Raw genomic sequence first — 18,379 nt, forward strand, 5'->3', positions numbered from 1 at the left:
ACCTGCTCGTGTCTGTTGGTGGCGGTAAGGATGAAATAAACTCCACCCTCTCCTGCTGTCCTCCGTACGAGCTCCTCGGGTTCCCCTCCCTCTCTCTCTGGGGTGGGGCCACCGGTCTGAAGGACCGTCTGGAGAACATAGGACTGGGTGGAGCAACAGTAAAGGACGGCTCCTGAAACTGAGCCTCGCCCTGATTGGACGGGGCGTGGGGGAAGGGGTGTTCCTGGGTTTGGGTTTGGGTTTGGGTTTGGTGGCAGTTGCAGCGGGGGCAACCCTCCGCCACTTCCTGCCGCTCCGGGGGAAGACTGTACGACCTCTGCCTGGACGTATCAGCAGGAGGGATGTATGAGGAGGAGTGAGTCGGATAGTGTCCGTCTGCGGCGCCGAAGGAGGGCGGGATGGCGTGAGGAGCAGTAGATGAAGAGGAGGAGGAGGTGGAGGAGGGAGAGGAGGGGAACAGGGTGTGGTGAGATGCGCGCCTGCGGTGGAACTGCTCCCACTTCGGGGGCGGCGGTCTCGGGGGAGGCGGCGTCTTCTTCCTATTTTGCTTGGCAGTGCTTGCTGCTTCTCCTCCCCTGACCCCGCCCGCTCCCTCCTCCACCTCGCTCAGGGTCTGACTGGTCGCTACGGAAATCGACGGCGACCAGCGGTGGCTGCTGTCGAAGCGGAGGTCATTTTCGGACATGGCTCGCCCCCGGAGCGCAAGAGGAGCCGGCGGCGGAGCGAACGCGTGGCCGTTGCGGTCGCCGCTGCCCCATCGGCTCTGGTGGGGGGGTTGCTGGTGCTGACTGACACTCTCTGGTGGTCTGGACTCCCGTCTCCAGCTTGGGTAGTCCCTGTGATGGAGCGACAGAGTCAAAATGGTTTAAAACAAGTCAAAAACTGGCAATCACCTTTTGAGCACAGAAAAATAACAAAATACCCAGAATTCTCATTCAAAGTAAAGAAAACTGTTCTTAATTTTGGCCGGTGACTGTGTATTCACGTAGGACCCCACCGCTCACAGGACACAGCTGGGTTTTCAGGGCCTTGATGGATGAGTGGCAGAACATTTCCTTTAGAGAAAGTGGTTAAATTACAGTCTGTGTTTCCCTTATTGCATCCCAGGTTCAGTCAACTGTTTCTGTCTCAGGTCAAATATGAGTGGAGGCCCCCTTTACGAGCCATGCATGTCCCGTAAGCCCCCCTGCATGCTAACGTACAGGAATCACCACCCAACCACATATCATTATGGTCACATTTTAAGCATGGATGATTGCTCTGCACACTTAGACCTCATTATAGTCAAATCACAGCCAGGCATGACTGAGCGGGGTTTCCGCCTGCCAGTGCACAATGGGCCGACCCCACCTAGCGTCTCCGGAGACTCACTTAGAGACAATCAGACAGAGATGGAGCGAGTGTGTGTCAGCGCTGACATGTCAGAGAGGCAGAGTCGCAAATCTAGAAGATCATCAAGTCAGAAACGAGACGTTTATATGAATGTGTGCGTCTGCGTTTGCACTCTGCGGTTGAGAAAGGAAGTGGCTCACCTCTCCGTCAGGCTGTACTTCCTGTTGAGCTTGGTCGTTTCCTGTTGCCGGGCGGGATACGTCTGTGGAAGAGATTTAAGGCCGGTTAATAACAGCAAAGGAATGAAGGAAGGCTTCAGTCTGGTCTGCAAAGTGTTGGTCAGCACACTTTCACGCTGAAGGGAAGTGGGTGTGTCCCTCCACCCTGCAGTACACTTGAGTGGTGATAAGGCTCATGGGGTGGGGGCATTTTCTGCTGAATCTGGACAATTTCATGCCAAAAACCCGTAAACCGCCTCTTTACCTTCATATCAATATCTTTAAAAACACATTATTTGTGACTTCTCTTCTCTAAAATTGTTTTATTTTCTATCATATAGTCTTTAACACGTCAGGAAATACTGAGGTGATGTCGACCGACAGTATAAAACCCAGAAAAATTCAAATTATATTAAAAAAATCCAACAAATATTCACATTTGAGAAAGTGGAACTGGTTAAGTTTTTGGCATTTTTGCTTAAAAACAGCAATTAATTGATTATCAAAATGTTGGCCAATTAATTTTCTGTCAATTAATCGTTTCTTGTTTCAGCTTTATCTTTATCTTGTTGCATCCTTACGTTAAAATTTTAATACAGCTCAGTTGTGTTTGTATTTTATTTCACTCCACGCTTCATTTTCTGTTTACCACTTTGTATCTTGACGGAATGATCCAGTTCACTCAATAGCCTTCTTCCCGAGCTTTCAACTGCACTGGATGCAGTTAAAAGTTAAGATTATTTTGTATATTCACGCACAGAAAAAGACTAAAACTTCCCACTGAACCCAAGTCATCAGGGCAGACAGATAAAGAAAGAAGAAAAAGAAAACGAGTGCAGCAGCAGGAAGTCTGACGGCCTTGTTTCCAGAGTTTCTGATAAAGTTATTTGTTGTTGATCTAAGAACTAATACGAGGTTTTACTCATTACGGCTGCGGCACAGGATACGTCTGTACAATGCATTGGGTTATTACCCCACCGGTGGAATGCTGAACGAACTCATTGCACTCTCATCACCGCTCAGAGATACAGGCAGCCAGTAGATCCGCACACAAGAGGCAGGGATCGGCTGCACAAACACACCGGTGGGGCCCCCGCACGAACACACACACACACACACACACACACACACTGATTCCTGTGCAGAGATATTTTCTGACCGTCTGTGATGCAAACCTGAACCTTCAGCTGGTATTTCTGTTGGAGAGGTGGGATGAATTTAACATATTTGGCCGTCGCCTGTTGTAAACAGAGCACAAAATCCATTAAATGGTAACTGACTGATAATAAGCTCAAGTACCTGGATGTGGCTGCTCTTCATTTAAAGTCACTGTCTCTTGGGCTTTAAAAAGTGCATTAAGTAATTCATGGCTTCGTCTGGCTTCTATTGGTGAATACCAGGAATTAAAGCTTCCATACTTGGGCAAATGCCGGACTGTTTCTTGGCGTAGAGCAGAGACTTCTGGGGCATTTTTCTAAAACGACCGAAATCTTTAAATAACCCTTTAACCAACTAACAAAACATACACCTTAAATCCAATAGATTCATGAGCACTGTGAAAGTGTTTCATTTTGATTATAATGACCATCACGCACGAAATGTTTTCCGTAGGGATCTAAATAAAATGAATGTCCTCTGGGAAAAGGGCAAATTGCATCAAAGTGTAGATTTAATGTTCATGTAATGAGGTGAGATGTAAAAAAAAATAATCAAATCTAATAGTCTAAAATTTTTGCCAAAAACAATTCAACTTAACTATTTCCAAATATTTCTGAAAAGCAGCTGTGCTTCTCCAGCGAGAGCCCAACTGAGTGACAGACCATGAATAATAATATTATTATAATATTATAATATTATTTTGACAATCAGTTTCCTTCCTCTTTCCAAATGATATGAATGCACACACGTTGATGAATGAACCCCCTTCAAAATGGGATCATGCGTGTGAGACTGTTCTTACATGTACACCTTGATAGGTGTGTGTTTCCTTTTGCATGAGTGTGTTTCCATGTGTGTGTGTGTGTGTGTGTGTGTGTGTGTGTGTGTGCCTCTGCAGAAGGTCTTATCACAGCTTTGTAGTCCATCCAACACATCTGTTATTGTTAAAGATATTGGAACGTCGTCAGCAGCAGATATGAAACAAAAATTCCACGCTTGAGGTTATCGCTGTGGCATCACGCTAACAACCTTTCATTTGAAACGGAGCCCAACATGGAGGAAGCCAGGGTTCAAGGCCCCCCCCCCGAGGCTAAAGCGCGCCGAAAACCCACACGAAAACAACAACACAGTGTCAGTTTGGACCAAATATCTGCTGAACTGAAGACGCATTTAGTCCAAAACAAACGTCAGTTTGGCTTTGCTCAGCGTTAACCGATAAGGTTACTAATAGGTTGAAGTTCACAGGAGTTTCTTAAGTTCGGACGAAGGGGCTGCACCCCCCTGCCAAGTAACTTGAATCAATTTGTGGTAAAGAGGTAACCCAAAGCTGCTATTATCGCTTACACAAGTGTCCGCCGCTGTTGCCCAATCTCCCTCAGTTCCATTAACTATTTCAGTGATCCGCTGAATTTTCAATGAGAATTTCAGACTTTCCCCACATGCAGGACGCAAGGTTCAACTTCAAACCAACCATTCAGCCACGGAGTACTTGGACCAAGTGGACCACTTAGCTCCAACATCCAAGAGGGGCCACTCAATCCCTTTTCTGGTGCTGGTTTAAAGAACCAAGATAGTTTTCAGTCTCCAGTGGTTGTTCCAGCTCGGTCCAAACCCACAGTCTGATTTCACTGCAAAGTTTAACTTTCACTCTGAAAGGCGTAGCTTGGTTTCAGTGCTGCTGGGACACAGGCTGTTATTTAGCTTAGCATGCCTGCTGCTGGAAATTGGTTTTGAGGCCAGCAGGCTTGTAAACATAGTTGTTAATGGATGTAGTTAGAACCTCTAACATGTCGATATGGACTGATGCCTTGACTTTGTTTGGGACTTTTACTTGAATACAGAAATACAGTTATAAGTAAATGTTGATAATAATGTTTTGGCTGTAGCTCATGTAGGAGAAGATCGATACCACTTCATTATCTGTTCAGCCGTAAAGTGTGTAGCTTAGTTTAGCATAAAGACTGAAAACAGTGTAAAAAAAGTGGGTTACGTGCCGGACAAAGTAGATATAACCTGTGAATTCAGGACAGAAATAAATCAAATATACTACTATACAGTATAAAACACGGATGCCCAAATAAATGGACTGTACGTACACCACACTTCACTGACCTCCACCAGATGCTATAGTCCCATAAAATATCCTTCACATACTGTAGTAGCTTTTTATAAGAAGAACATTTTGATTTAATCCATCTGAGAAATAAGTAGAAAACGCCTATAGCGTGTTTTTAAAGCTTCGGCCCGACTCTCACTGAACACGCGTGAAGCCAGAATGAGACTGACCCACTCTCTTTGTCTATAAACCTGACAAAGTCCAGTTTATAATCCAGATCCCAGGACAACACACTCCTGCTGAGAGCTAACCTGGCAACCCCTGACTCCTTCATGAACCTCATAAATACAGTGTGTCTTTCACCAATGGTGTAACAGGAACAGGCTTGTGTTCGTGAGCGCTCTCTTACCTCTGTAGGCGTGTAGCTCCTTGCTGTGTATCCCTGGTGCTGAGGTGGATGGTTCCCCAGGTGCTGAGAGGTGTTGTTGACCGGGTAAAAAGCCGATCCCGGGACTTGATTCTGGGTTTGGCTGTAGGAGAACACCTGAGGCTGGGGCTGGAAGTTGTGGAAGCTGTCTTGATGGTTTTCTTTGATGGCAGAATTGCCGTAAAACTCATGATGTGAGGCGAGCTGGGCTTCTTCTTCCCTTTCCTTTTCTCTTTCTCTCTCCAGCTCTTTCTCTCTTTCTGCCTTGAGTCGTTCCTTCTCTCTGGCCCTCTCCATCTCTTTTTCTCTCTCCAGCTCAAGCTCCCTCTCGCTTTCCCTTTCCCACTGTTTCACCCTCTCCTCTCGCTCCTTCTCCCGCTGAATCTCCCTCAGCTTTGCCCTCTCGGTTTCTAATTCCCTCTCTTGCCTTTCCTTCTCCTGCTGCCTCTCCGATTCTCTCAACCTCTCCTCCCGTTCCCTTGCCCTCTTCTCCCTCTCCCTCACCTGTTCCCTCTCCTTCTCTTTCTGCCTCTCCCTGCTGCTGGTACTCACAGACTGCCTCCTGGTCTCCATGGTGTTTGTCAGGGAGCTCTGCTGCTGAAGTCCCCCCTGGTAGGAGTATCTCCTTTGGTTTGGGTGCAGACCGAGCTCCCCTCCCTGCTGCTCAGAGTGATTGGGGTGTTTTTTCTGCCGACGACTGAACAAACTCAAAACATCTGACCCAGACACGCCTTTGCTTGTCTCCTCGAAGAACTTCATCCTATCCGCAAATGGAAGGATATCAGTCTCTTCCATCCGAGAACATGAAGAAGAGCGACTGTAGGAGGAGGAGGTAAAAGCACAAACCCCATGCCGGGACCCTGTTACCCCCAACACCCTCTCACCCAGGACTCTACACCGTCGGTCTGGTTCTGGTTCTGGTTCTGGCTGGAGTTTATGCTCGGGGGTCCAACGCCAGCGGCGGGCTTTGCCGGCAGGAGCTGGCTCTTCCACGACTCGGATGCCGACACCAAAACTGGGCACGCCTGGGTCCAGAATCTGGACAGACCTGGACACGTTGTTGTTTTGAGTGTAGGTTGTTGACTGAGGCTGAGTTGGCGAAGCATCCTGGATTGATTCACTGGAAGGGTTTGATTTCTCGACTGGTGCTGTCGTCCTGAGATCTTGGGGGCTTACAGTTGAGGCATATGCAACTTTGGTACTCCTTTCCTGGGCGGGCACACCTGGGTCTGTCTCCTCTTCATGGAGATCTGGACCCTCCTCCTGGACAGTCTCCCCACTACAGAGCAACCCCCCTGGGCCACGGCTGCTCTGAAGCTGGGCCTTTTTCCTCTGGATCTCATTGCGCAAGTTGGTAGCAAATCGCTCGCTGCGGCGACGGTTACGCCGATGGTTCCTCGACGAGTTTGACTTCTTCATAGCTGCCTCTCCCTCTACATCCTCCTCTTTTTTCCCTTCACCTCTTCCTCTGTCCACTGCTCTCTGCTCCTCCAGTAAAGTATCCATACTGGCAGCAGCACTAAGAGGCTCAAAATCTTTCTCCAGTATCTGGTCGGAGCTCAACCTTCCCTGGGTTGATGATCCACTGGGGTCTCCTGGTACGCTCACAGAGCGGCCCCACGGGTGAAGATGCTGTATTGGGGAGAGGGACTCGCCATTTACAACCATCCCTTCCAGCCTCGCATTTGAATCCCCATCTTCCCCGTCCCCCTCCAAGAACACAGATCCTGGGGTCGAACACCGGCTGCCTCCCCATTTGTTTGATGGGGCATTGACGTGGTTGTAATCCGAAGGGTTTGACTGGTTGCAAGGCTCCAACGAGGAGCCGTCACTGTCAAACTGCAATAACTGAAGCTGTGTGGCGAGGAGCTTCTCGGGAGCGCTGTGCCGGTGCTTGGTCGGGGAGGATTCTGCGGGTAAGGAGTCAGGAGGAGAGGAGGTGATGGGGACTAAGGAGGCTATCACTTGGTCAGAAGGATAATCTGAGGTGGTCTCTAAATTGTGGTCTTGATTATCACTTGCGTCACATCTGATATGTATAATGTCTTTAGTCTGTCTTTGGCTATAGTGCGAGTCCAAGGTATCCTCTTTGAAAGTTCCTGTTTTGTCGCCTTCTTCTGGCGCAGAGAAGCCGTTGTGAATTCCTGATTCAACATTCGGAGAGGACTTGTTTTCGTCATAGTAAGAAGAAACATTGGGAATTTCGATCGGAGCAGAAGCACAACGTTTGTTGGCGACATTGGGGCGACTCCGGGTTGCCCTAAAACTGTCCTTTCTGGTTGGAGGTTGAGGAGGGTTCATCTTTCTCCCCGCTCCTCCATCTCCATTTCTTATGATCTCAAAGTCTCCTCCCCTCCGCTCCTCCTCGTAACAGCAGGACGAAGGCCTCTCTTTTACCTTGACTGGCCTCGGCCTCGGCCTGGTCAGCGATCTGGATTTGTGCGCAATCAGCTGCGCCTCATCCGGGGCCTCGCCAGCTGAACTCCCCAGGGCTGAGGTGTCGCCACCCGGGTAGCCTCGACAAGCCGGCCCCAGGCTCTGGAGGAGGTTATCCATGGAGCAGGCTTCACCAGGCCTCAGTGGCACGGTGGCGTAGTCGGATGTGTTTGAGCTGGCGGAGAAGGAGCTGTAGGCAGAGTCTCTCTTGTTGTTGAAGAGGGTGGGGTCCACGGGTGAATTATGGGAGTCGGAGTACGGCTGCGCGGTGGGTGTCGGCGTGTCCAAGCTCTCCATGGAGCCGAGGGAACTGCTTCGGTCAGTGGAGGAGTAAGGTCTGGAAAGCTGACCCCACTGCATGGACAAGTCACTGCAGAGAGAGGAAGACAGAGCAGATCAACTTAATTGTTTCAAAAACAGACATCAGCTCTCCCTTTGGGACGTTTAGCTGTTCGTCACGCAAAAAGGAAACTGACGTCACCTCGGTCTCTGGGAACTTGCACTGGGCATTTGTCATTATAAATGTCAAGAGACATCATGCTAGAAGAAACACTTTAAATAAAGCATGCTATTTTATCCAAGTTAGAGAAAATTCAATGCCTCCTAAGTGAAAGCAGTATTAGATCACTCCTTGAATGACAAAATGCTTCACGCTTTTATAGACTACATACAATAAGTCAACTTTAATTTTCAAGTGGCAAGCTCTGTTTTCCCCCCCAAGACACATACGGTGTATCCTTCAGGAATTCAACATTCGAACTGTAATACTGGGGAATCTGTTTTCTATCATCCCTGAGCTGAAGATCCAGGGCAGCCCCATGTGTTTTTAAAGACCCTCGGAGGAAGCCTCTTTAGGCGGAGAGGGATTTCCTCCTCATCAACTCCTACTGCCTGGAGTCAAACTCTCTAAGTCATCTCTTGATTCCTCTCATCCTCTTTCTTCTTCCTATTTCATTCCCCTCTTCCTCCTGTGGATTCCTCCTCTCCAATCTCCTTCACATCAGATTTATTTCAAAACTGCATTTTTGCAAAACAGACAAAACGTACTCACCGAAAGTGATGTTTTACTCACTAATGACTACTAACAGAAAAAGTAAAGTCGATACAGCCGATACTCATTAATCACAAACTTGCTTCAGAGGGCTTTACAATCTAAAAATACTGTATGTCACTCTCTATTACCACTTGATTCAGATAAGGAAAAACTCCCCAAAAACTATTTAACAGGGGAAAAATGGGAGGAAGAGCAACAGAGGAAGGTTTCCTCCTCTACGATAGACAGACATGTAATAAATGTCACATATATCAAATGTCCGGGGTTTGAATCTGACCTGCGACCTCTGCTGAACATCACCTTCCATCTTCCTCTTTCTGTTCCCTTTTACTTTTCACTTTCTAATGATAAAATTACACAAAAAGAAAAACAAAATTTCCCAACAACAATACCAACTAATTGGAGAAAACCACTTTAAGACAAAATGAGGGGGGGGGGGCAACCAGTGTTCTTGTGCTTGGTTCGAATCCAACTCGTAAAGGGCTCAACAAAAAATCTTCAGACATTTTATTGTGGAATTTCTTTTTTCTTTTAAAGAAGAAAGTGGTCACTCACCCTTCCTTTGCTGTCTTATTTAAACAATAGGGGAAGTTGCCAAGGAGACAGAGGAGGGTGGTGGTGGTGGTGGTGGTGGTGGTGGTGGTGGGGGCCTTTAAAGAGGCTTTGATCTCAAACCAGTATGAGAGGGAAATAACTGGCAGACTATCTCCAGGCTCCTTCTGTGGTATTTATGGTTTACAATCCATGCAAAGATCTGAAAACTGATGGGTTTGGTTCTCCTTGTAAAGTAAAAGTATCCAACCACTACTTACTCATCAACACATGATTTTTGTTGCTCACGTAGGAAAATATTTTAGCGGTCTGGTCATTTGTCTTTTCATGCTCTTACCATTACTCTGCATAAATAAAATCCATTGAATTCCTAAAGGAGCACGGCGAGGTTTCGCATGTTCTGGCTCATGTATTACAATGTTGAAACGGCATAACTAGCTAATCTCGTCACCCTACCTTCTAGAGAGGCCCTGTGTCAAAATGTGGTTTTTAGACCTTTATGTTTTTGTGTATATCGTCCTCACATGGCAACTATCCCTAAATATTGTAGGCTTTGTTTACTGAATTACTTAAACCCTGGAGCCAGATACTCATAGCTCATTAAATTAATTTCTTAAGCAACGATTCCAAACACTTCCTGGTTCCAGGGTCTGAAATGTGGGAATTTGGAAATTTTGGACCATTTAATGGCGTCATCTAGTGCTGTCAGTTTCTGTGACGGCCTTTAATCACTGTTTTCTGATGGTTTATAGACTGAAAGATTCATCAGTTAATCAAGGCAATAATAAGAAGGTAAATCGATAATGAAAAATAATAATTAGTTGCAGCCCTAAACTAACAGGTAAAGTGGCCACGTTCACTGTGATGAAATACAAAACTCTAGCAGTTTCAAGAGTCAAGAGGTTTTCATACTGTACTGACACACAAAACACAGAAGAAACTACTGATTTAAAAACAAAGGAAGACTTTACTCTGACTACTGGGGAAAATAAGTTTCATTATCTGCATGAGAACATCATCTCTGAAGGAAGTGAGCCATGAATGAGAAAGCAGAGGCTGCTGTATAGATTTGACCTGGCTGACAGAGAGAGGAAGAAAGGAAATGAGACGGGAGCTGGACAGGAAATGACAGTCACTCCTGTCCAATCAGACGTCAATGTGGAACATGTGAGTGTGAGGAGTTGACACAGATAAACCTGCACCCACGCGCACACACAAACACACAGTGGGGCACATGAGATTGTGATTGGATTAATTCTTCAAACAATCTTCTTACTTTGTATTAGTGTTTATATGCAAACACACACACACACTTGTTTAATGTTGAAATTAACACACACACACACACACACACACACAGATGCAGACTGTACAAAATGTCCTTCACACAAACACAGTTTATTGAATGTCTTCCTCTCTTTGTCCACATGTTCTGGTGGTCACATGCCATTGTCCAGAGTTATGCCGGGAGCTGCCTCCTCATCAGATGATGTGTGTGTGTGCGTGTGTGTGTGTGTGTGTGTGTGTGTGTGTGTGTGTGTATGCGATGAGATCAGGCAGGAGAAACTGTGGGAATAAGAGACCCACACACACACACACACACACCACCATCTAACCCATGTGGGACTATTAAATCTAATAGCGGTGCATTATATCACCGATACTTATCAAAAGGAGAACAGTATGAGCCACTGACGTCCCATGAAGCTGACAAACAAAGGGATAACAGCTATTTTTATTGTGAGTCAATATGCACACTGCAGTTACTTCCTCTTTCCCCTCTAAAGGATTACAGTTTAGCTTTGTGAGCTCATGCTGTAACACAAAGACTACTGTACCTACATAACTTCCATTATTATATTTAGATCTGAATAGATTAGTTTATCTATTGATATTAATGATGGAATGAATAACAGCGATTATTTTGATAACTGATTAATCATTTATGGAATTTTTCAAGCAAAAATGCCAACGAGTCCTGCTTCTTAATTGAACATCGTGACATTTTCATGTTTTTCTTGGACTCATATGATTGTAAACTGCATATTTTTGGCTTTTGGACTGTTGGTTGGAAAAACAAGCAATCTGAAGATGTCGTCTTGGGCTTCAGAAAAATGTAGTGTACATTTTTTTTTTTTTTTTTACCATTTTCCCAGGTTCTATGGACCAAACAGTTACTCAGTTAATATAATAAAATCTTCCACTTCCTCAAACAAAAAGTTGAATTTATAAGCAGTAAAAAAATATAAAAAAAACTTTTGTGCTACAGCTTCATCTGCTCTGGTATGACCAGTAGCTTGTGGTGGCTAATGTTGGGTAATATTAGCAAATTACTGTTACTCTAAGCCTCATAGACGGTCAAATCAAACAGACAAAACTTCCACCTGGCCCCCAAAAGACAGTCAGACAAAGAGCAGGTCACTGGGGTCTCTGATTGGTTTTCACTTTGGAATGTTGAAATAGAATCCAAAAATAGACCAATAGGCTTCCTGCGTGGGCAGTGTTGACATAAGAACATGGTGATGTCACCTGTTTCCTGGCAATTGTTGGCTAAACCCCCGGGCTGTAACTTAACAGCCAACGTCCCACGGAGTCATAGGATCAAAGTGTATGATTCAAAACTGCTTTTTGATTTTTTTTTAATAAGTGAAACATATAATTAATTAATTAAGGAAATAAAAAATAGACATATATACATATTATCCATATATTAGTCTATGAAGTCATACGATCATCATTATTATAGTTATAAATCAAGTCGTAATTGTCTGTGTTGACACTTGAGGACAACAGCCATGAACAATGAGTTATGAGTGATGAATAATCACATATCATTAACCTGAGAGATGTTGTCTCACCTGTTGTCAGTTGTGTGCCAGGGTAGTGTGTAGGGGCCGGGGTGGAGCTGCATGGCAGACGGAGGCGGAGGAGGGGGGAGTGGAGGGGAGTCGGCGGAGGGGAGGCAGGGCGGAGGAGGAGGAGGAGGAGGAGACGGAGGAGGGGGAGGGAGGGGCAGCTCCGATAGCTTTGCCAGGTGCCAGGAGTGGGGCCTGATGAGAGGAACGTTGCGCCTGTGGAGACGAGAGGGAGAAAGTCAGGTGAGGACCGGTGACAGCGAAGGACCAACATGGCGAATCCTGAATTTAATTTATAGAGGTCAGACTTAAATCACACTCAGCAAATTCCAGCCCTGGAAATGCAACTCTGCAGAGTTTTCACATACACCTCGAGGCCTTTTACACATCCCATAATACTGCATCACATATCTGGATTGTGTAAACTCCTGCTGGCGATTGTTAAGACTCACAATTCACCCTAAAAGGCAAATCGATGAGCCGTCTTTCTCCATTAGAAGTATTACAAGTATCTTGTAAAAATGCACTTCTGGCATATAGACTGAAATCAGACTTTTCTTTCCTGAGTCAAAATGATCCTCAACATCCCCCACAAGTCTTAAAACTTCTCATTTTCCCACAGTATCCACAAAACCACTGCTCATTTCATGTGTTCACTTTCAGGTTAGATCTGTGACTGTGAGGTAACTCGGACGACCTGCTCTTTATTACGTGCGCCAAGTTTTTCATTCCGGGGTCATTAAGTTGGATATATATTCATGGACATGGTCACACTGCGTTTTAACAGAGCGTTTATGCAAATGTTTGCACAGACAACACAGACTGTGCTCAAATGCTGTTTGGTTGTGAACCCTCCCAGCGTAACTATACGACAATGCAGCAGAGCTAAATGAAGGTTGCTGTCCTTTTCCCATGATGACTAATGTCATTTCCTTTTTGTACATTTAGTTTTTCCAGTTTGCAACCCCCTCTCGTTCGTCTACAGGGTCCTTTTGACCTTTTTTTCTTTTTTTTTTTTGTCCAAATGTGATGATTTACCCAGGCAAGATGGGCGAGATGACATCCTTATTCGCAACCACAGTTGTAAGTGTCCTGGAACATCGGGGCTAACATAAAACTTAGACCTACGGCCACGCTACCTTGCCAACCCAAATTCTGTGGAAACAGCTTCCTAAAAAGTTGTTTGGACTTCCATTGGACTGCCATTAAAAACTCATCAAACATGTACGGTACGTTCTGCAGTCTGATCCGACGCCAGACATTCCAGTGTATCCCAAGGTATTCACTAATTCCCTTATACAGACTTCCGACACCATATGCCGGCCAGATTCAACTCAACCCCCTGCAGACAGTGAGTGCGAGACAGAAAGAGAAACAAAAGTGTCTAAGAAGAGGAAAAAAAAAAAAAAAAAAAAAAAAAACATCTAGAAACAAGGATAGAAAGAGAGAAAGAACAGCCAGATATAAATTTAATATTCTTGGAGGCTGAATGGACCTCTATGTGGGTAATCATATCTTTCAGACACGCGGTTGGGAACGCTGCTCCTGCATGGAAATAACTTTGAGAGCAGAGAATGAAAACTACCAGAGCTGTTGACTTGAGGCTTGAATTTGAGGGATTTAAGTCACAAACATGAGACTTGTCATAAATCCGGCTGCTGCGGACTTGACTTGACAGAAGACCTGGAAGCCAAAACATTCACGGCCTTGAGACTTGACTTGGACTAATCTCGAGTGCTCGGACCTTTTATCAATTGAGACTTATCCAAACTCAAACTTTATTTGGCTTTGTTTTGATCGCCTTGTAACTGAACAAGACTTGTTTGTGACATGAACTTATCTTGACTGCGTCGAGACATGTCTTGGACCCGTGTTGATTGAGAGATTTGGACTTGTGTAATTTGACTTGAGGCTTGACATGGACTTGTCTCAGCTGTCTTTAAACCTACCAAGACTCGTACCTAACTTGTCTTTACCGACTTGAGGCTTGACTTGAACTCATCTGGACCGACTTGAGATTTAAGAAGACTCAGACATGACCTGAATTTGTCTCAATTGACTTGAACTTGTCTTTACTAACTTGAGACTTGACTCTGACTTGTCTCATTTGATGAAAACTTTTTGAATTGCCTTCAGATTTAACAAGACCTGGACTTGACTTAGAATTGTCTTAACTGGCTTGAGGGTGACACTTGATGTGAAATCAACTTTAGCAGCTGGATGGTGGTATTGTAACGAAAAGGTCCAAGGTGTCGTTCCCAACAACACCTCAAAGTGAGGACTATTAAAATTCTCAAACTGAAAGCACAAAAATGTAAAAGGAGCCTGTTCCGGGTTTTTCAGACAAAAACATTTGGAGGTACAATTTTGGGAGAAGAATGTGGATTCTGGCACCGCGAGGGAAAGGAAAGGACCATTTCTGAGTATTATTGTTTATGATAAAGCAGGAGCAGGAGAACCATTTCCAAAATAAACACTCTTGCTTCCTGGTTGTGGCTCCTTAAGAGGGATTTCTATCTGAGCCCCCTGATTGTTCGACTCCGCTGACAATGTCCTTAAATTATCCCCTGAGAAAGTTTATGTTGAGCCTGTGTATTCGCGTCCACCCCCTTCATGTGTGTGCGCATGAATACGTGTGGGAACTATCCAAACTCAACCAGACAAAATACCATTATCGAACCTATCACAAACATTAGCAGACCCCCCACCCCCCCATCTTTATTTTCTCCAAGTTTAGCATACAGAGATTGATGACTGTGAAAATGAAAACAAACGATGTGACGCCAAAGTTACAGTAGATGGAGACGGAATGTGCGATAAAGAAAAGAAAAAATCATGACGAATGTTTCGTCTTGCAACCTAAGAATTTAACATAGCACGAAATATAAGCTACTGAGCTGTTCTGTAGCAATGCGGGGGGGGGGGGGGGGGAGTTCTTCCAAACCACTTAACCAATCCTTGTTTTTCCAAAACGCTCAGAGCAGTGCCCGAGGAGGGGGTCAGCGATCATGTATCCCACAAATTTGGAGATTTACAGTAAGAGGAACCACATCTTCTGTGTGGAAACAAAAGTGTGATAATGGGAGGTTGGTTTGTTGTTGGTTGGTTGAAAATCCGATATATGAAAGTGAAAAACATGAACATCTGCTTGCCCCTCTCTACCAAGTAGTGTTTTACACATTATTCTGGTCATTTTTTGGTCCACACGTGACGAATAGAGTCTCATTTTAATTACCTGTGAAGGTAGACAAGGCTGGCTCAATGCATTTATCCACCTTAGGGAGAATGATTTAATGATTTGCAAGTCAAAAGTTTGTCAATCCAACTAAATGAAATCAGGACCAGGGTGCAAAAACCGACAAAGCATCAGACGAATTTGGAGCTTCAACTGACAATTATTTCCATTAAATGCTTAATCTCACCTTCATCAATTAATCAATTAACAGTTTAGTCTAGAAAATACCAAAAAAGTATTGAAAAAAGCCCAAATGTTTCAAGGTGACATGTTCACATTGCGTGTTTTGTTCAAAAGATCCAAAGATATTTCATTTTCATGCCATCTACAAAACAAAATGACATACTGTAATATATTTATATACATATAAACATATAGATAAACTGGTAACAAATAATACGTAAGGTGATACAGAAAATAACTTCGTTTGCTTTCAATATGGCTGCTTTTTTAAATTCAAATAGCTTAAAAGATGCTGCTGCTTCACCGAACAGCTTGGAGTTCGAACCCAAGTGTTAGACCAGCATCCAAGCAGTTACTTATCTTGAAGACTTGCATCTTCCTTGGAGAGCAAAGTGTTAAGAAAAAAAAAAAAAAAAAAGACTTCTGAAGCTTTTGTCAGAGCTGCTTTCAGTGACATCCACAGAGGCTCCATAAAGTCTGTGTCCCTTTCATTTATAGGACACAGGAAACACACCACAGCACTGGCTAAAACTCTCCTTTCTCGCCCACAGCGACCGAAGCAGCACATACCAAGGCCGCTGTCGCCTGTACACGTTTATAATAACATAATCCAGATAAGTCCCCAACTTCCCCTGTTTCTGACACTGTAACCTAGTTGGCTACCTGTCGCCGCTGGCAACAACACGCAAAGAGGAATCACATGAAGCATTATTTTTATTTTTATTTTTTTTGTTGAATACTTCTCCTCGCATACGCAGGAGATAACAACATGTCCTTGAAGTGGAAAACAAGATAATGAGTTAATCGACCGCTGCTGCGGTGTGTCGCTGCAACCGCGAACAAACCAGGAAATTCAATCAGGTGCGCAAGACATGGCGAGCTTCTATTTATAAATATATCTCTCGGGGTGTTGCACAGGTTTGGGGTGGAAGGAAAATGCGTAGAGGACAAAACCAGAAGCAAATAATGAGAAAAAAACCAAAAAACCAAGAAGAGCTGATGAGACTCCACAGCAGTCAAAGACCGAGAAATTATGAATTCTCCCGTCTCGCAGCTCTGAATGTGCCTCTATGAAAGGATCTGCTGGAATGTCCCAGTTAATGGTCAGAGACTGCGACAGCTGACTGATACCGCAAAGGTCAACGCGCATAATCTGAGTCACACACACAGTCTCAATACAGTACAGACCGAATGCCAGACAGGCAGCCAGACAAACAGATTCGGACTCTATGCAGTCGCACAAATAAGGACAGAAACTGTGTGTGACATGTGAGGAGAGGAAGGTTTTCAGAACGGTGTAAAGATGATGATTAAAAAGGTTCAAAATAAGACGACAGGAAGCGTAAATGGATTTGTGTGTCAGGGTGCACGTAGGTGTAGAAGTGGATCATGTGCTTGACAACCCCTCCCTGGGAAAACATAGAGCGGCTGCTGTTGACTCAAACAACAAGGATGTAAACGTCATATTTTCTCTTTATATGTGATAAAAAATAAAGTAATCAAATAGAGGAAAAGGTGAGTTTGATGTTAATAATCCTGCAGGGAAACATGGACATGAGAGGATAAGTTTCAAACCTACCAGACTCCACAGGCTGAAGCATCCACAGTCAAACTGATCCCAGTTCAGCTCCCAGCATCCCTGATACCCACAGTTCAAGTTCAAAGTGGTTGTCTACCTTGAGAAAGCACAAAACTTCTCCCCGACAAGTTTCCCCCCGAGGAGAATCACCAACGCGTAAAGACTCTTTTATTCGGTCCTCAAGCCGGTCGAGGTCTGGTGAGAGAGACCGCTCGCGTCCGCGAGGTGCGAGACTTGGCAGAAAGTGGAGTCCGACCTCCAAGAGCTGATGTCCATCTGAAGTAGCTGGCAGGTTCTGACCAAGAGGGAAAAACCAACCGATGATCCTCACCTCCCCTCTCCCTCCTTTTCCTCTCTTCCTCCTCCCTCGCTCCTCTCGCTGGAAGACAAAACATGGCTATTTCTCCCTCCTGCACTCTGCATTTCTGTCTCTCCCACCCCTCTCCCTCTCCACTCTCTCTCTCTCTCTCGCTCTCTCTCTCTCTCTCTCTCTCCTCATCTCATTCTCTCCCTGCCTCTCTCGCCCCCTCCCAGGCAGGATGCGTGAGTCAGTGAGAGAGGAAGTATTGTGGAGAGCAGATAAAGTGGTGGACGGCTGCTAAAATAATACCCAGAGTTCCACAGTGTTATTGTTTGACGGGGGGAAAAATGCAGAGGTACTTCCTCCTTGTATGAGCGTGAGTGTGTGTGTGTGTGTGTGTTTCAGCGCACACATGTGTATTTGCAGAGCAAGAAAAAGAAAAATCGAAAGAGCAAAGAAAGCAGAGACTGTTGGACAGACACGGGGGCTTTTTCTCTTTGGCAGTGAGACGGGAAAAACAAAATGTGGTGAAAGAAGGGGAATGTAAGAGAGGATGGGAGGTCGGCAGGAGGATACAAGAGTCTGTGGAATAATTATAGACAAAAACAATGAGTGGAGGTGATGGATGAGCAGGAGAGGCAGAAAATATTTGACTTTTATCACACTTCTTATCGCTGAGATATATTTCTTTTAACATGCACTTCTGCTGCAGGGATATTGTCAAACAACTATGGCTTTGACCATTGTACTCTGCTGCTGATGAGTGCTGTTGTTCTGCACAACTGTTGTGTTAGTTAGTCTAATTAGATGTGTTGAGTTTATCGCTGATTTATAAGAGGAATTTACTTGATTTCATTTATGATTGGGATTTGTCCTGTATATAATAGGTATAATAGAATAAAGCTAGTAGCTAGATGTGGTATAAGGTATCTCTTCTCATTGCCAATGAATGATTAATAAACTAAAAAATAAATACCAGAGAAAAGAAGTATA

At 44.8% G+C, this 18,379-nt stretch overlaps 1 protein-coding gene across 3 annotated transcripts in view; it reads right to left on the minus strand.

Moving 5' to 3' along the window:
* Positions 1-18,379, minus strand: part of shroom4 (shroom family member 4) — a 61,944-nt gene that overhangs the window by 5,627 nt on the left and 37,938 nt on the right. For 2 of the 3 annotated variants that reach the window (XM_056369366.1, XM_056369365.1), the window contains 4 exons: positions 12,092-12,304; positions 5,174-7,997; positions 1,533-1,594; positions 3-836 (listed from right to left, as the gene is read on the minus strand). In XM_056369366.1, the coding sequence (XP_056225341.1) occupies positions 3-836; positions 1,533-1,594; positions 5,174-7,997; positions 12,092-12,304 (3,933 nt within the window). Of the gene's footprint in view, positions 1-2; positions 837-1,532; positions 1,595-5,173; positions 7,998-12,091; positions 12,305-17,085; positions 17,487-18,379 lie in introns of those variants that run through there. The other variant, XM_056369367.1, reaches the window with a different exon arrangement.

This window comes from Seriola aureovittata, chromosome 23 (genome assembly GCF_021018895.1).
Source record: "Seriola aureovittata isolate HTS-2021-v1 ecotype China chromosome 23, ASM2101889v1, whole genome shotgun sequence".
Lineage (NCBI taxonomy): Eukaryota > Metazoa > Chordata > Actinopteri > Carangiformes > Carangidae > Seriola > Seriola aureovittata.